At 44.5% G+C, this 18,430-nt stretch overlaps 1 protein-coding gene and 2 non-coding genes across 4 annotated transcripts in view; all 3 read left to right on the forward strand.

Moving 5' to 3' along the window:
• LOC137518039 (FAST kinase domain-containing protein 4-like) overlaps positions 1 to 18,430 on the forward strand; it is a 90,886-nt gene that overhangs the window by 35,973 nt on the left and 36,483 nt on the right. For both annotated transcript variants that reach the window (XM_068235229.1, XM_068235230.1), the window contains exons 5-6: positions 4,647 to 4,804; positions 14,398 to 14,502. In XM_068235229.1, coding sequence (XP_068091330.1) covers positions 4,647 to 4,804; positions 14,398 to 14,502 — 263 coding nt within the window. The remainder of the gene's footprint in view (positions 1 to 4,646; positions 4,805 to 14,397; positions 14,503 to 18,430) is intronic.
• On the forward strand, positions 964 to 1,095 carry LOC137520081 (small nucleolar RNA SNORA5). The gene has a single exon (XR_011021426.1). It is a non-coding gene; the product is annotated as a small nucleolar RNA SNORA5 (small nucleolar RNA).
• Positions 10,167 to 10,298, forward strand: LOC137520082 (small nucleolar RNA SNORA5). Its single transcript, XR_011021427.1, has one exon. It is a non-coding gene; the product is annotated as a small nucleolar RNA SNORA5 (small nucleolar RNA).

Consider the following 18,430-nt stretch of genomic DNA (forward strand, 5'->3'; position numbering starts at 1 on the left):
AGTATTAGAGACACAGGATCAGCAGGAGAGTCAGCTAACTGGTGTTATTTTAAAAGGAAAAATCCACATCCTTCTCAGTTTAGGTTCCCTCTAACATCCTGTGTTTACCAATTAGATCAGAGCTGTGGCAGGTGGCTGAAAACAACTGAGAGATCAAATTCCAACTTGTGTTTAGTCACAGATGGGGGGGGGGGATCAGACAGGCTAAACTCTCTAAATACATACAGGGTGCATATCGCTATGTTTTCCTTCTGTCCTGTTCGAGTTCTGGTTCTCTTTAAAGAGGAGCTGTCAGCCATACTATCTTAGAAAAAAACCCACATATATAAGTAGATAAATACTTGCTCTACTTACATAACACATGTATTGCAATGTCCACGTTTTGATTTTAGTGATTTTTCTACAGTAAAAAAAGAGAAACTGCTTCTTGGCATTTCCCATTTAAACTGTAGCTATTTTGAAGCCAGTCCTGATGTCATTTCCTCCCTTACTCTCCTCTGCCTCATTTGCCCGCCCTCCACTATAGAAAGTGCATTGTCTCAGCATGAGAAATATTGGCCAATCAGAGAGGAACAGAGGTGTGGGAGGGGAAAACAGGAGGGAAAGAGGCTTCAGCCAATCAGGCTGCATTAGTTGTGTCTGAGGGGAAAATAAAGAAGCAAAAAAAGACAACCCAGCATGCCCTGCAACTTCCTTTTTGTGTACCAAAACCAAATATTGTGTGTACCAAATAAGAGTCAGGTAAACTGGGGGATGATCATTTATCAACAAGAAAAGTAATAGAGATTTTAACTTTTGGATTGCCTGGTTAGCATCCTTCTTACTTGTTTACCAGATAAAAATAATAAAGAATTGATTTTTCATTTTATGCCCGACGGTTACACTTTAAAATTGAGTATTTGTGGAGCTGTCTCCAGAGGTTCTTGCCTATTGTAATCTGAATTATTGTATCTCTATGTTAAATGCAGCCTTGTCAAATTCAGCAGCGTCTGCTCAGTGACATCTGCTGGCCAAAACGGCTGCCACATAATCTGGTGCCCATGGGCATCGCCTCCTCCTTGTGGATGGCGAGGATAAGTTGCACCACCGACAGTTAATTCATGTAGGGTACCATCTTTGTTAAAGCGGCATTATGGCCAAAATTAGGCTAATGGAATAACCCTGGTAGCATGTACCCAACATTAGGAGCATCAGATACTAAGTATTTGTAAATGTCTGAAAGGTTAAAATCGGCATATGTCCTCCCCCTCTGCTGACTCGGCTGCACTGTTAGTCCCCGTTCACATCTAAAATCGCAAAACGATAGGACGAGCGATTTTACCACGATTAGCACTGTAAAAATCACTGGACACTTCCGCGATTCAGATCGATAGCGATCAGCACTTTACTAAGCACTGTACCGCGATCAGTCCAGAATCGCGGCAAAAATGCTGCAGGTAACGCATTTTGCGATTGCCGCTAACCGTAAAACGCCCGCGATCAGCGCCAATTGCAGCAGTGAGAACACTGCCATAGGATAGAATAGCACTAGCGTTTAAAAAGCGATAGCGCTTTGACGTTTAGCGGAAATGGCCTGCTACTCGCCCTGTGTGAATAGCTGATTGCTTCTCTCCTGTCTCCAAACTGAAGACATTGGAATTCCGGCTGGTCAGAGAATGCTGTGGAAGATCGTAGATAAACAAATAAACAAGATAAATGACTTGGCTCATTCTGCGCCCAGTGCTGTGATCTTCCCCAGCACTCCCTGAGCAGTCTACATATCCTGAACAGCTTGAGCAGGAAGAAAGGAGAGGGTCAATCAGTTAATACTCAAGCGGGGGGGGGGGAGGGGGGGGCGTACATTTCATAGCTTGGGAAAAAAACTACGTACAGGATCTCTGGATAATGCACTCAATAACCTTTCAAGCCCACATAAAACAATAAGTCTTAGTAACTGATGCTCATAATATTGGATTCATGCTACCAGGTTACCCTAGTAGCCTAATTTTCACCATAGTGCCCCTTTAAGTATGTTTGTTCAATAAAGATTTAATTAAAGAATAAAAAGACAATTACATCTATTGCATATGGCTCATGTGAATCTCCCAGCATGCATTTTTTAAGTATAATCATGTGAGCCAGAGACCAATACAATTTAGTTCTCGTACTCTAACATAGTACAGAAGGAAAACCTAAAGGAATGTACCCTGTATGTATTTAGAATGTTTAGCCTTTTTAATTCCCCTTATTTTGTGTCACAATTCCCTCTCCCCTGTGTCACATGACTGCCACGGCGGAGATGGCAGATAAGCTCATTTGAAAGCACAGGCTATTGACAATATGTCTATGCTTCCATGAAACGAGAGGTATAGGAACAGTGCAGATTTATTCTAGGATTTGTATCAGCTGTAACAAAGAAATGTTTTTTATGTTATTATTCTGTTGTGTATCTTTTAGAGCAGAGAGGACGTTCTGAGTTCAGGTCCGCTTTAAAATGACACAAATAAAATCGATTAGCAAGTGCCGCTAATTTTGCCAACGATTTATGCAAACCACCTCTTGTGGGATCTCCCTTCTGACCATCACCATGTGACAGCATTGCTCAAATATCTGTTATCGGCACATCAGGTCTGAAGGTCACTAATGTGGGTGAATAGCAAGGAAAAGAATGGATTACTGATCAGACTGGACGGTAGATAGGTGAGTTAGGGTGCCCATACATTACTCGATTTTCGGCATCGCTATCTGGCTGATTCCATCAAATGATCGAGTCTGGCCGATATCAATGATGCAGGGCCGGATTTAAGCAAATGCCACATAGGCCATGGCCTAGGGCACCACAGGATTGTGGGCAGCAGGCTATACTAGGGAAGGGTCATCTGGCTACCTATATGGAAGGGGGGAGGGTCATCTGGCTTCTTATATTAGAGGGAAGTGGTGAGGGGGGTCATCATCAGGGGACCTATACTGGAGGGAATAGTCAATGGGTTACCTATACTGGAGAGAGGGTGGAAGGGTCATCTGGCTACCTATAATGGAGGGAGGGGGGTTATTAGGCTATCTATTTGGAAGGGGGGAGGGTCATCTGGCTTCATATATTAGAGGGAAGGGAAGAGGGGTCATCAGGCTACCTATACTGAAAGGAGGGGGAAGGGACATCTGGCTAGCTATACTGAAGGGGGGGCGGCTGCTGACAGTGGCCTTGGGCGGTAAAGAGTACAAATCCAGCCCTGAACATGGCCACCTGATTGATATTTTTGATTGCTTTCTGCTTGAAATTGGTCAAAAAAGATCGTTTGGACATGCTGAAAAGTCTCGGTAACGAGTTCCCCTGAATCTCCTGGCGCAACGCCTCGTCTCCTCCTGTGTGGGGGCTTTTTTTCATCATTGCTGCGAGCGCTTCCAGCATGCTTATTGCGCCTTGCCACTCCCCATTGCCCGCCCCTTGCTGACCAGTGTTGAGGTCTGGCAGCTGTCAGGTGGGATAGGGAGTTGTAGACGTATTCTCCTACATCCATGGAGACTGACCAGGACTCTGTCCCCTTTGTGTCCCCTTTATGATAGCTACTGGGTGGGGGGACTCGCCAGGAACAAGTATGCACATTGGGAGGGAGTCGTTGGTGTGTAATGTGTGCGTCCTCTGTTACACACTCTCATACTTTCCTCTGTTACACACTCATTCTTTCCTCTGTTACACACTCTCATACTTTCCTCTGTTACACACTCTCATACTTTCCTCTGTTACACACACTCATACTTTCCTCTGTTACAGACTCTCATACTTTCCTCTGTTACACACACTCATACTTTCCTCTTTTACGCACACTCATACTTTCCTCTGTTACACACTCTCATACTTTCCTCTGTTACACACTCTCATACTTTCCTCTGTTACACACTCTCATACTTTCCTCTGTTACACACTCTCATACTTTCCTCTGTTACACACTCTCATACTTTCCTCTGTTACGCACACTCATACTTTCCTCTGTTACACACTCTCATACTTTCCTCTGTTACACACTCTCATACTTTCCTCTGTTACACACTCTCATACTTTCCTCTGTTACACACTCTCATACTTTCCTCTGTTACACACTCATACTTTCCTCTGTTACACACTCATACTTTCCTCTGTTACACACACTCATACTTTCCTCTGTTACACACTCTCATACTTTCCTCTGTTACACACTCTCATACTTTCCTCTGTTACACACTCTCATACTTTCCTCTGTTACACACTCTCATACTTTCCTCTGTTACGCACTCTCATACTTTCCTCTGTTACACACTTTCATACTTTCATCTGTTACACACTTTCATACTTTCCTCTGTTACACACTCATACTTTCCTCTGTTACACACACTCATACTTTCCTCTGTTACACACTCTCATACTTTCCTCTGTTACGCACACTCATACTTTCCTCTGTTACGCACACTCATACTTTCCTCTGTTACGCACACTCATACTTTCCTCTGTTACGCACACTCATACTTTTCTCTGTTACACACACTCATACTTTCCTCTGTTACACACTCTCATACTTTCCTCTGTTACACACTCTCATACTTTCCTCTGTTACACACACTCATACTCTCCTCTTTTACACACTCATACTTTCCTCTGTTACGCACTCTCATACTTTTTGTGTTTCTTCCAGCTAAGCTGACTTTCTGCCACACGCAAATGGTAGACCGGATGACGAAGGATATTATCCCCAGATTACCGGAACTAACCTCACTGGAGATCTCCAGCCTCACCCGGTCTCTCTCCTTACTCAAGTTTTCCAATGTGCCCCTCTGTGAAGCCATCACTCAGGTAGTGAATGTAAACAGGTTGTGTGTAAGAGTTGTGAGACTGGGGGAGTATTTCCTGTAAGGGTAGTGAGACTAAGGTAGTCTTTCCTGTAAGGGTAGTGAGACTAAGGTAGTCTTTCCTGTAAGGGTAGTGAGACTAAGGTAGTCTTTCCTGTAAGGGTAGTGAGACTAAGGTAGTCTTTCCTGTAAGGGTAGTGAGACTAAGGTTGTCTTTCCTGTAAGGGTAGTGAAACTAAGGGAGCCTTTCCTGTAAGAGTAGTGAGACTAAGGGAGCCTTTCCTGTAAGGTTAGTGAGACTAAGGGAGCCTTTCCTGTAAGGGTAGTGAGACTAAGGTAGTCTTTCCTGTAGGGGTAGTGAGACTAAGGGAGCCTTTCCTGTAAGGTTAGTGAGACTAAGGGAGCCTTTCCTGTAAGGGTAGTGAGACTAAGGTAGTCTTTCCTGTAGGGGTAGTGAGACTAAGGGAGCCTTTCCTGTAAGGGTAGTGAGACTAAGGGAGCCTTTCCTGTAAGGGTAGTGTGACTAAGGTAGTCTTTCCTGTAAGGGTAGTGAGACTAAGGGAGTCTTTCCTGTAAGGGTAGTGAGACTAAGGGAGTCTTTCCTGTAAGGGTAGTGAGACTAAGGGAGTCTTTCCTGTAAGGGTAGTGAGACTAAGGGAGTCTTTCCTGTAAGGGTAGTGAGACTAAGGGAGTCTTTCCTGTAAGGGTAGTGAGACTAAGGGAGCCTTTCCTGTAAGGGTAGTGAGACTAAGGGAGCCTTTCCTGTAAGGGTAGTGAGACTAAGGGAGCCTTTCCTGTAAGGGTAGTGAGACTAAGGGAGCCTTTCCTGTAAGGGTAGTGAGACTAAGGGAGCCTTTCCTGTAAGGGTAGTGAGACTAAGGGAGCCTTTCCTGTAAGGGTAGTGAGACTAAGGGAGCCTTTCCTGTAAGGGTAGTGAGACTAAGGGAGCCTTTCCTGTAAGGGTAGTGAGACTAAGGGAGCTTTTCCTGTAGGGGTAGTGAGACTAAGGGAGCCTTTCCTGTAAGGGTAGTGAGACTAAGGGAGCCTTTCCTGTAAGGGTAGTGAGACTAAGGTAGTCTTTCCTGTAAGGGTAGTGAGACTAAGGGAGCCTTTCCTGTAAGAGTAGTGAGACTAAGGGAGCCTTTCCTGTATGGGTAGTGAGACTAAGGGAGCCTTTCCTGTAAGGGTAGTGAGACTAAGGGAGCCGTTCCTGTAAGAGTAGTGAGACTAAGGGAGCCTTTCCTGTAAGAGTAGTGAGACTAAGGGAGCCTTTCCTGTAAGGTTAGTGAGACTAAGGGAGCCTTTCCTGTAGGGGTAGTGAGACTAAGGGAGCCTTTCCTGTAAGGGTAGTGAGACTAAGGGAGCCTTTCCTGTAAGGGTAGTGAGACTAAGGGAGCCTTTCCTGTAAGGGTAGTGAGACTAAGGGAGCCTTTCCTGTAAGGGTAGTGAGACTAAGGGAGCCGTTCCTGTAAGAGTAGTGAGACTAAGGGAGCCTTTCCTGTAAGAGTAGTGAGACTAAGGTAGCCTTTCCTGTAAGGTTAGTGAGACTAAGGGAGCCTTTCCTGTAGGGGTAGTGAGACTAAGGGAGCCTTTCCTGTAAGGGTAGTGAGACTAAGGGAGCCTTTCCTGTAAGGTTAGTGAGACTAAGGGAGCCTTTCCTGTAAGGTTAGTGAGACTAAGGGAGCCTTTCCTGTAAGGGTAGTGAGACTAAGGGAGTCTTTCCTGTAAGGGTAGTGAGACTAAGGTAGTCTTTCCTGTAGGGGTAGTGAGACTAAGGGAGCCTTTCCTGTAAGGGTAGTGAGACTAAGGGAGCCTTTCCTGTAAGGGTAGTGATACTAAGGGAGCCTTTCCTGTAAGGGTAGTGAGACTAAGGTAGTCTTACCTGTAAGGGTAGTGAGACTAAGGTAGTCTTTCCTGTAAGGGTAGTGAGACTAAGGGAGCCTTTCCTCTAAGGTTAGTGAGACTAAGGGAGCCTTTCCTGTAATGGTAGTGAGACTAAGGGAGCCTTTCCTGTAAGGGTAGTGAGACTAAGGGAGCCTTTCCTGTAAGGGTAGTGAGACTAAGGGAGCCTTTCCTGTAAGGGTAGTGAGACTAAGGGAGCCTTTCCTGTAAGAGTAGTGAGACTAAGGGAGCCTTTCCTGTAAGGGTAGTGAGACTAAGGTAGCCTTTCCTGTAAGGTTAGTGAGACTAAGGGAGCCTTTCCTGTAAGGGTAGTGAGACTAAGGGAGCCTTTCCTGTAAGAGTAGTGAGACTAAGGGAGCCTTTCCTGTAAGGTTAGTGAGACTAAGGGAGCCTTTCCTGTAAGGTTAGTGAGACTAAGGGAGCCTTTCCTGTAAGGGTAGTGAGACTAAGGGAGTCTTTCCTGTAAGGGTAGTGAGACTAAGGTAGTCTTTCCTGTAGGGGTAGTGAGACTAAGGGAGCCTTTCCTGTAAGGGTAGTGAGACTAAGGGAGCCTTTCCTGTAAGGGTAGTGAGACTAAGGGAGCCTTTCCTGTAAGGGTAGTGAGACTAAGGTAGTCTTTCCTGTAAGGGTAGTGAGACTAAGGTAGTCTTTCCTGTAAGGGTAGTGAGACTAAGGGAGCCTTTCCTCTAAGGTTAGTGAGACTAAGGGAGCCTTTCCTGTAAGGGTAGTGAGACTAAGGGAGCCTTTCCTGTAAGGGTAGTGAGACTAAGGGAGCCTTTCCTGTAAGGGTAGTGAGACTAAGGGAGCCTTTCCTGTAAGGGTAGTGAGACTAAGGGAGCCTTTCCTGTAAGAGTAGTGAGACTAAGGGAGCCTTTCCTGTAAGGGTAGTGAGACTAAGGTAGCCTTTCCTGTAAGGTTAGTGAGACTAAGGGAGCCTTTCCTGTAAGGGTAGTGAGACTAAGGGAGCCTTTCCTGTAAGAGTAGTGAGACTAAGGGAGCCTTTCCTGTAAGGTTAGTGAGACTAAGGGAGCCTTTCCTGTAAGGTTAGTGAGACTAAGGGAGCCTTTCCTGTAAGGGTAGTGAGACTAAGGGAGTCTTTCCTGTAAGGGTAGTGAGACTAAGGTAGTCTTTCCTGTAGGGGTAGTGAGACTAAGGGAGCCTTTCCTGTAAGGGTAGTGAGACTAAGGGAGCCTTTCCTGTAAGGGTAGTGAGACTAAGGGAGCCTTTCCTGTAAGGGTAGTGAGACTAAGGTAGTCTTTCCTGTAAGGGTAGTGAGACTAAGGTAGTCTTTCCTGTAAGGGTAGTGAGACTAAGGGAGCCTTTCCTCTAAGGTTAGTGAGACTAAGGGAGCCTTTCCTGTATGGGTAGTGAGACTAAGGGAGCCTTTCCTGTAAGAGCAGTGAGACTAAGGTAGTCTTTCCTCTAAGGTTAGTGAGACTAAGGGAGCCTTTCCTGTAAGGGTAGTGAGACCAAAGGTGCGTACACACATGCGACTATAGTCGTTTGTAACGATCGTTCCCCGATCTTTACCAACGACGATCGTTACAAAAAACGAACCACCGACTATTAAGTCTAACGACGAATGAGCCAAATCGCTACAAAAGAAAGTTCTGTCTCGGCGGATTTTAACCAACGACGATCGTTTGCAAAAGTAGTACATCGTTGGAAACGATCGTTTTTACCAGGCTGGACATGCGCATTTCACTTTTTCTCCAGGGAACTTTACAATTTTATGCGCAGGCGCATTAAGTGCTTTTACGTGGTGTAACGTTCGTTCTAACGATGTGATCGTTACACACTTTTTAGAACTAACTTTACTCCGGTCGTTCTTTCGTCAATTAAAAGATCGTTCGTCGTTAACAACGAACGATTGTAGTCGCATGTGTGTACGTAGCACAAGGGAGCCTTTCCTGTAGGGGTAGTGAGACTAAGGGAGCCTTTCCTGTAAGGGTAGTGAGACTAAGGGAGCCTTTCCTGTAAGGGTAGTGAGACTTAGGCTGAATCCAAACTATAAACGCTTTTCTGAGCATTTGTGATTGCAAAGCGCTTTCTGATCACTTTTTAAAAATCATTCCCATTCACTTTCATTCAAGTGTCTTTTCAAGCCCAAGCCTGCCCCCTTGTGGATCTGCCGTCCTGCTATTTATCCTCAAAGCAGAGCCAGGAGGGGGCAGGCTTGGGCTTGAAAAGACATCACAGAAGACTGACTCGGCGATAATGATTTTTGAGCAAAGCCAGCCTGAATGCTCAGTTGGGGATTCTTATCAGGGCTGATAACAAGCAGGCTGAGCAGTGAAGGATGAAGCAGAGAGCAGGGTAGGTGTTTTCTCTAATGTTCCCACTGATATATATGATAAATTACATGAGGGTGCTTCGTCTCTGGTTCCCTTTAAGAATGGGGGAGTCTATTCTGTAAGAGTAGTAAGATTGGCAAATCTTTCCTGTAAGGGTAGGTAGACCGGGAATCCTTACTTGTAAGGGTAGTGAGACTGGGGGGGATCTTTCCTGTCAGAGCAGTGACATTGGAGTCTTTCATGTAAGGGTAGTGTCTTTCCTGTAAGGGTAATGAGGCTGGGGGTGTGGTTGCTGGTAAGGGTAGTGAGATTGGGAGTCTTTTCTGTAAGTGTAGTAAGACTTGAGAGTTTTTACTTATGGTGTAGGTAGTACAGGAAGTATTTCTGTAAGGGTGAGGAGATTGTGGAGTCTTTATTGTTAGCACTGGCTAGACTGAAATGTTTAAAGGGAGTCCGTGTTGATTTGCAGGAGTGTGGTTCTTCTCTGTAAAGGTAGCCATACACTGGTCGATTTGCCATCAGATTCGACCAACAGACAGATCCCTATCTGATCGAATCTGATCAGAGAGGGATCGTATGGCTACCTTTACTGCAAACAGATTGTGAACCGATTTCAGCCTGAAACCGATCACAATCTGTTGTGGTGGTGGTGCTGCCGCCGCTCCCCCCGCCCGCATACATTACCTGCTCCGCTGGTGCGACTGCCCCCGGTCACCGCTCTTCTTCTCCGTCTCCGCTCTGGTCTCCGGCATGCTTCCCTTCTTCCTGTCTGGGGGAAGTGTAAACAGCAGAGCGCCCTCTACTGTTTAAACTTCCTGCCGGGACAGGAAGAAGGGAAGCATGCTGGAGACCAGAGCGGAGACGGAGAAGAGCGGAGACCCGGGAGTCGCGCCGGCGGAGCAGGTAATGTATGCGGCTCTATTGCGTCGGTCGTCGGGCATTCGAACGCCGCTAGCGATGCGCTCTTTACCTGCGGGCGATCGACGGTTATTTTCCGCACGGCGCGATCGACGGGATCGGACGGAATGGATCGAAATTCGGCGTGTAGCGTGAACGATTGGCAGCAGATTCGATCCCAGTGATCGAATCTGCTGACGAAACGGGCGCAAATCGGGCCAGTGTATGGCCACCTTAAGAGCTGTAATTTGCTGGCCATAACTCCGCATCACTTGCAGCCTTGTCAAATTCAGCAGCGTCTGCTCAGTGACATCTGCTGGCCTGAATGGCTGCGACATAATCTGGTGCCCATGGGCCTCGCCGCCTCCTTGTGGATGGTGAGGATAATTTGCACCACCGACAGTTAAAGCCGGAGTGTCACCATAAAAATCAAATTTCAACAGCAACTGGTCTGAGTGTATTAAGTGATAAAGATGCTAATACCGCATTCAAAACATTCAAAACTTTTTCTGCTTTTATGGTTTGGAGTTATCACAAATCTTAGGAGCAATGGCCCTTTAGTAGTCAGTGCCAAACAGTTGCATGCTGGGGGTTCTTTTTATCCTACTAATATAATAAATGGGAAAGTTCGGATGTTTGTTACTCGATCACGCAAAAATGGCTGAATGGATTTGAATGAAATTTGGCACACACATAGTACATTACCTGGAATAAAGTATAGGATACTTTTTATTCCCATAACCAAAAAGGGGGCAGAGATGAATACAAATTTCACTGGAAAATGTAAACTGCAGCCATTCTTACACTGTTAATGGTAGGGTTCTCAAACTTTGCACAGTTGGTCGTTGGGTGACTGGGATTAATATTCAGAAAGGTGGGAGGAGTCTATAAAAGCCAATCAAAATTAACCTATTGATTTTCAAGGAGAATATTTACATTGCTGCCATTCTTGCACTGTTAATGGCACAAGCCTCGAACCTGGTACAGTTGATCATTAGGTGACTAGGGTTTAATTTCAGAAAGAGGGTGGAGCCACAAACAGCCAATTAGATTTGTTTCATTTCAATGCAAATTATTTATGCCAAACACCGCAAAGATCACAAACTTGGTAATTGATTAATTGTGCGTTAGGGTTAGAAAAGTAGGCACAGCCAACACCAGCCAAATACATAAAAGGGCAACACCGGGTCATAAGCGGGCGGAGACAAATACAAATTTTACTGGGAAAATGTAAAAAGCAGCCATTCTTACACTGTTAATGGCATGGTTCTCAAACTTTGCACAGTTGGTTACTGGGTGACTGGGATTAATATTCATAAAAGTGGGTGGAGTCTATAAAAGCCAATCAAAATTAACCTATTGATTTTCAAGGGAAATATTTACATTGCTGCCATTCTTGCACTGTTAATGGCACAAGCCTCAAACCTGGTACAGTTGATCATTGGGTGACTAGGGTTCAATTTCATAAAGGGGGTGGAGCCACAAACAGCCAATTAGATTTGTTTCATTCCAATGCAAATTATTGATACCAAACAACGCAAAGCTCACAAACTTGGTAATTGATTAATTGTGCGTTAGGGTTAGAAAAGTAGGCACAGCCAACACCAGCCAAATACATAAGCGGGCAACACCGGGTCATAAGTGGGCGGGACAAATACAAATTTTACTGGGAAAATGTAAACAGCAGCCATTCTTACACTTAACTTTGCACAGTTTTAATCTCAAACTTTGCACAGTTGGTTACTGGGTGACTGGGGTTAATATTCAGAAAAGTGGGAGGAGCCTACAAAAGGCAATCAAAAATTACCTATTGATTTTTCAGGGGAATATTTCATTGCTGCCATTCTTGCACTGTTAATGGCACAAGCCTCAAACCTGGTACAGTTGATCATTGGGTGACTGGGGTTTAAATTTATAAAAGGGGGTGGAGGCACAAACAGCCAATATGATTTGTTTCATTTTAATGCAGGTTATTGATGCCAAAGACCGCAAAGCTCACAAACTTGGTCATTAAGTAATTGATTAATTGTGTGTTAGGATTAGGAAAAGTGGGCACAGCCAGCACCTGCAAAATACATAATCGGGCAATGCCGGGTCATCAGTAGGCGGAGACAAATGCAAATTTCACTGAGAAAATGTAAACTGCAGCAGTTCTTACACTTTTAATGGTAGGGTTCTCAAACTTTGCGTCATTGGGTGACTGGGATTAATATTCAGAGAAGTGGGTGGAGCCTACAAAAGAATCAAAATTCACCTATTGATTTTCAAGGGGAATATGTAATTGCTACCATTTTTGCACTGTTAATGGCACAAGCCTTAAACCTGGTACAGTTGGTCATTGGGTGACTGGGGTTCAAATTCAGACAAAGGGGTGGAGCCACAAACAGCCAATCAGATTAATTTAATCTCAATGCAAATTATTGATGCCAAAGACCGCAAAGCTCACAAACTTGGTTATTGAGTAATTGTGTGTTAGGGTTAGAAATAGTAGGCGGAGCCAACAGCAGCCAAATACATACCTGAACAATGTTAGGAAATAAGTGGGCAGAGACAAATACAAATTTCACTGGGAAAATGTAAACTGCAGCCATTCTTACACTGTTAATGGTAGGGTTCTCAAACTTTGCACAGTTGGTCACTGCGTGACTGGGATTAATATTCAGAAAAGTGGGTGGGGCCTATAAAAGCCAATCAAAAGCCACGTATTGATTTTTAAGGGGAATATTTAATTGCTGCCATTCTTGCACTGTTAGTTACCTGTACCTGTTACAGTTGGCCATTGGGTGATTGGGGTTCAAATTCAGAAAAGTGGTGGAGCCACATCTAATCAGATTAATTTTATTTCATTGCAAATTATTGATGCCAAAGACCGCAAAGCTCACATACTTGGTCATTAAGTAATTGTGTGTTAGGGTTAGGAAAAGTGGGCAGAGCCAACACTAGCCAAATACATACCCGGGCGACGCCGGGCATCCAGCTAGTCTATAATATATTCCTCCTCTTCACTTTATTTCCCTGCCAGCTGCTTATCTGAAACACGGTCCCCTGCTGACTTGTGTTTGCAAGCAGGGCTGAGATGACTCAGCGATTGGAGGAGAAGAGAAAAAAAGTTAAGGGAAGAAATGACATCAGGATTTAGCCTAAACTGTAGGCAAAAGACCCCCACCAGGAACAGAATTCTCTTCATTTACTATATAACATTCACTGAAATCAAAACGTGGACAGTATAATACATGTGTTATGTAAGTAGATCAAGTATTTATCTACTTATGTATTTTTTTTACCTGGCATAGTATGGCTGATCCTACTGTTTCAATGGGCGTAGCTGTACACATGTGACTGGTTTTAACGAGGTTATATGGGGGCAGAGCACGTGCCCGAAAAAGGGGGGCAAGGGAATTTGGTCACCCAAATTCGTCTAGTAAATTTTCGCTAAAATATATCGGTATTCTATTTTTCTGAAGTGTAAATTATTGTACAAAAATATCAGAACCCTCCCTTACCAATACCCAACCTTAAAGGACACGTGAGGTGAAGGCAAACTAATGAAATAAACGATTGTATCTATCCTTCTTCTCCTAAAAATGATTTTTTTTCAAGATATTCCAGTTTTATTTTATATTTAAATCTACTTTTTAAGTTTTGACTGTTTTTATTGTTTTTGCTCAATGACACATTCATTGAAGTATGCCAGAGCTAAAATCTATGAACTATTGCCCCTTTTTATCTCTTTCCTGCTCTCAGAAGCCATTTTCTGCTAGGAAAGTGGTTTATAGTTGTAATTTCTTATCAGTGAGGGTCACACTGTAGTCTGACCCAGTCCTGGCTCATTAGAATATTGTTAAAATGTCCCATATTCTAGGCTCAAAGTGTCAGCTGAGCGTGATTGTCAGCCGCGTCATAAGCGTAATGAAAGCCGCTTTCCAAGACTCACTACTGCGCTTCCTCTTTGAAGCTGGAAGGAGGAAGTGTGGAAGGGAGTCTTGGAACGCGGCTTTCATTACGCCTATGTCGAGCAATGGAAGGCAGACGTCCCCAAAGACTTCTGGGTAAGTTAAACCCTTGTTGCCTGTGGTCACACCTAAGGGAATTCTACTTCATTTGAATTCCGAATTCGAGTCCTTCTGGACTCAAAATCCCATCCCTGGTGGTTAGTATTGACCCAGCAGGGTATTGCATAGACAGGTGTCAGACTGTAGAATCCAGCCAGTGAGGCCTGACCATAGACCAGATAGATTCTCACCACTGTATAATGCTGGGCATACACTGCTCGATTTTGCTGCTCGATCGATTCCCTGCTCGATCAATTCCCTGCTTAATTCCGCAGGCGATTCTCTTCTCTTTTTCCACTGTGTTCAATGCAGAATCGAGCAGCAAAACGATCGGGCGGGAGGTCAGACGTGTTGGAAATTATCTATCCAGCCATCTAAATGGCTCAGAATCTTACCGTGTATTCCCAGCATAAGATAAGTCCTCCTCTTCATCTTCTTACCTTTCTTCACAGGCCTGCTTAGAACGTAGTGAGTCGTTCAGCACCAGCCAGCTCTGCTACATCATCTTGAATTTTGCAAACCTGAATTTCCATCCCAAAGAAGAATTCTTCAGTCTGGTAAGTATATCCCCAAGTGTGACCATTACAGCAGACCTGAAATCAGAACTTCCTCTCTGCTCTGAGATAAGCAACAGCATAATAACCTGTAGAGAAAAACATGTCTTTCTTACAGCTAGTACAAATCCTGCAATACATCTGCAGTTTGTCTATTTCCTGCTTTCATGGAAGCAGATGTATTGTCTACATCCTGTGCTTTCAAATGAGCTCTCTGCTGTGGCAGTCAGCTGACACATCTGAGACATCAAATTACAACTTGTGACTCTCTAAATACATACAGGGTGCATTTCTCTGTTTTCCTTCTGTCCAGTTGAAGAGTTCTGGTCCACTTTAAAGAGAAACTCAGACCAAGAAATGAACTTTATCCCAATCAGTAGCTGATACCCCCTTTTACATGAGAAATCTATTCCTTTTCACAAACAGACCATCAGGGGGCGCTGTGTGGCTGATATTGTGGTGAAACCCCTCCCACAAGAAACTCTGAGGACTGTGGTACTCCTGGCAGTTTCCTGTCAGTGAACCTTGTTGCATTGTGGGAAATAGCTCTTTCCAGCTGTTTCCAACTGCCAAAAAAGCATGCAGCAGCTACATCACCTGCCAACAGTAAAAATGTCACCATGTAATAAGTGTCAAATGTAAATCAGGGATTTAAAAGATTTTACAATGGGCAAGCACTGACTAAATCATTTATACATAATTATTGTAAAAATGAAGCACTTTTTATGACATTAGTTTCACTGGAGTTCCTATTTAACATTTGTCGTCTGCCCTGCTGCAGGTTGGTGGAGCCATGATGGGTTACTGATGGCTGGCAGAGTAGCAGCTGCCAGCCCATCTCTCCACCTCTCTGCCTAAAAAGCAGCCTGGTAGAATTGGCTAAAAGAAGCTGTTTATCTACCCCCTGAAGCTCCTGCAGCTACTTATCTTTGTCTTGAGAGCCCAGAGCCCAAAATGCCTCATTCCCCAGCTTTGAAACCTTTTTATTGGGATTGATTTTAATTAAATTCACGAATCTGGGGTGGGAAAGGAGCAAATTTCATCCCTGGCCATTGTCTTAGAGAATGCAGAGGAAGAAGGGCTGACCAAGCATCGGTAGTAGTAGTTACAATACAACAACATTTGTAAAGCTTTGTTCTCCCATAGGACTCAAAGCGCATAAATATGTCTCAGATCTTTACAAGGTTGCCGGTTGGACTGTGTTACAGAGGAAATAATCAGGTGCTCGTAAATGCCATACTAAACAGGTGGCTTTTCAGTTTGGGCTTAAAGGGAACCTAAACTGAGGAGGATATGGATTTTCCCTTTTGAAATAATACCAGTTGCCTGACTCCCCTGCTGATCCTGTGCCTCTAATACTTTTAGCCACAGCCCCTGAACAAGCATGCAGATCAGGTCCTCTGACTGAAGTCAGACTGGATTAGCTGCATGCTTGTTTCAGGTGTGTAAGTCAGCCACTACTGCAGCCAAAGAGTTTAGCAGGACTGCCAGGCAACTGGTATTATTTAAAAGGAAACATCCATATCCCTCTCAGTTTAGGTTCCCTTTAAATGCTTCCAAGGATGGAGCTGCCCTGATTGGGTGTGGCGGGGAGTTCCAAAGTGTAGGGGCAGCATGACAAAAGGATATGTCTCCAAAGGTTTTGAGATGGGCTCTGGAGGTGACCAAGTTATTAAATCCTTTTGAGCTAAGATTGTGAGGGGTGTGATGCAGTTACAACAAGTCCTACAGGTATCCAGGGCCAAGATTGTGCAAGGATTTGAATGTCAACAAGCCAATCTTAAACAGATAAACTGATCCTCTTGCAGATCCTGCTTGATTATATTTTATACACCTGGATGGCAGGTCGACAGAAGCAGATTGAAAGCTGCAAATCTGTAAATGATACACTACTGTGTATACAGCGCTAGAAGTAGAAAAAAAACGACTGTACTTGCGTCATTGTCGGGGAATACTTTTATGGTGCACCTGAAATGCATTGGTAGTGTCTGAATCACATACCTGAAACAAGCATGCAGCAATTGCAGTCAGACTTAGAGACACTGACGCGAAAAAAAATTATGATGATTTGTATGTATAGTACAGCTAAGAAATAAAACATTAGGAGCAGAGACATAAGTCTAATATTGTTTCCAGTACAGGAAGAGTTAACAATAACTCCAGTTGTTAGCTATGCAAAAGAGCTATTGAGCTCCAAAGTCACAGAGAGCTCTATCTTCTGAAGCTTGTTATCTCAACTGTCAGTCACTGTATTTTTTTTTTTCCTCTCCAGAGGACAGTTCTAAATACATACAGGGTACCTTTCTGTTTTCCTTCTGTCCTGTGCAAGAGGTCAGGTCCACTTTTCCCCACAATCCTTCAGGGCAAAGGTGAGACGTAGCTCCTCCCAGGAACAGGAACAGACAGCACTTCCCCTATAAAAAAGTCACATGGTTAGTCCACCCTCAGTGCTGTTTGTTCCTGCGTCCAGGCAGGTCGGCATCTCCCCTCTGGGTGAAGCCTGTGTGCTGGGCTGCAGGTGGATCCTTCTGGGTGGCTGAGACTGTGGTACTGAGGCAGTCTGGCCGTGCGCCCCAGGCTGGATCTTTACTGGGGTTTGCCTACCTTTCTCTCCCGCTGCCAGGGAGAGCAAGAGTGGAAGGCGTGGGTTCTCCTTGGCGGCCTTGCGGCGGAGTGAGCAGGACGGAGGTAAGCCGGCGGCCATGTGCAGCGTGGAGCGCATTGCGGCCATTAGGACGCTTGGCCGCGTCCGGATGCGTACTTTCCGGCGGGTATGCCGAAAGTAACAATTTGTAGTGCCGGCTCATTACTCTCTCTGCAGCTTCCGGGCCGCCACTCATCCATTCGCGGCAGGCCAGGTATGTTTCAAGGGGAAGCTGCGCGGGCCTGTAGCACTGTTGCTCAGAGAGAGTTTGTCCTGCGCTGGATGTGTCAGCTGGAAGCATGTCAGACGCTGAGGATTGAGAGCAACCAGGCCGCCCAAAAGGTGAGATAATGGTTTCTCTTTCTGGGCTGATTGTGCTATATGTGTGAGCAGAGTTACATGCCTTGTTGTGTTGTTATGCCAATACTAAGGCTTCTGCTAAATCTGCTGCTGCTGCAGATAAGCACAGGCATCCTCCTAATGATAAAACATGCCCTTTGTGCAATTTTTATGTTGCCCTATGCAAAAACTCTGTCAGTTGTGCATACAGAGGGTTGTAGGGGAGGAGCCGGGTCACTCTGTTCAGGATACATTAAATCCTTTAGAGAGGAGATTAATGCTTCATTGGAATCAATTAAGTCCTCATTATTGAATGCTAATCCATCCACTTCTCAGGTTGCTGTATTTGGAGTATCTGTGACTGAAGTTGATATTAGTCAGGCTGAGTTTGCAGCTAGTTCTGAGGATTCAGACGCTAGAGAAAGAGAATCTGAATCTGTTTCAAAGTTTAAATTCTGTATTGAGGATGTGGTAGCTGTTTTGTCTATTCATAATCAATTATACAAAGCTGAAGGATCCACTTAATAGGTGGATGTTTATTTGAAAAGGTCTTGGGAGGCTAGGCTTTTACCTCTACGTGTGTGGCCACAACTTTGGAGCTGTGGATTATTCAGCTCAAAGCTAACATACTGGCTGGTGCACCTGGTTAGCAATTGTTGAGTTCTATTGCTATTCTCATTTAAACTGCTGCATAATTAGCAGATGCTTCTGCTGAAGCAATTAGGTTTACAGCCAGGCCCATTGCTCTAATGTTTCTCTTAGAGCCTTGTGGCTTAAAATATGGGATTGTAATATCTCATCCAAAAACAGGCTGTGGGGTGTCCCTCTTTCAGGTGAATTGTTGTTTGGTCCAGAGCTGGATTCAGCTCGAATAAAAATAAAATTTTTTGCTTAAACAGAAGACTGTGGTAACAATTTTTTCGGAAGCCAAGGAGTGATCAAAAGGAT

This window comes from Hyperolius riggenbachi, chromosome 5 (genome assembly GCF_040937935.1).
Source record: "Hyperolius riggenbachi isolate aHypRig1 chromosome 5, aHypRig1.pri, whole genome shotgun sequence".
NCBI classification, from domain to species: Eukaryota; Metazoa; Chordata; class Amphibia; order Anura; family Hyperoliidae; genus Hyperolius; species Hyperolius riggenbachi.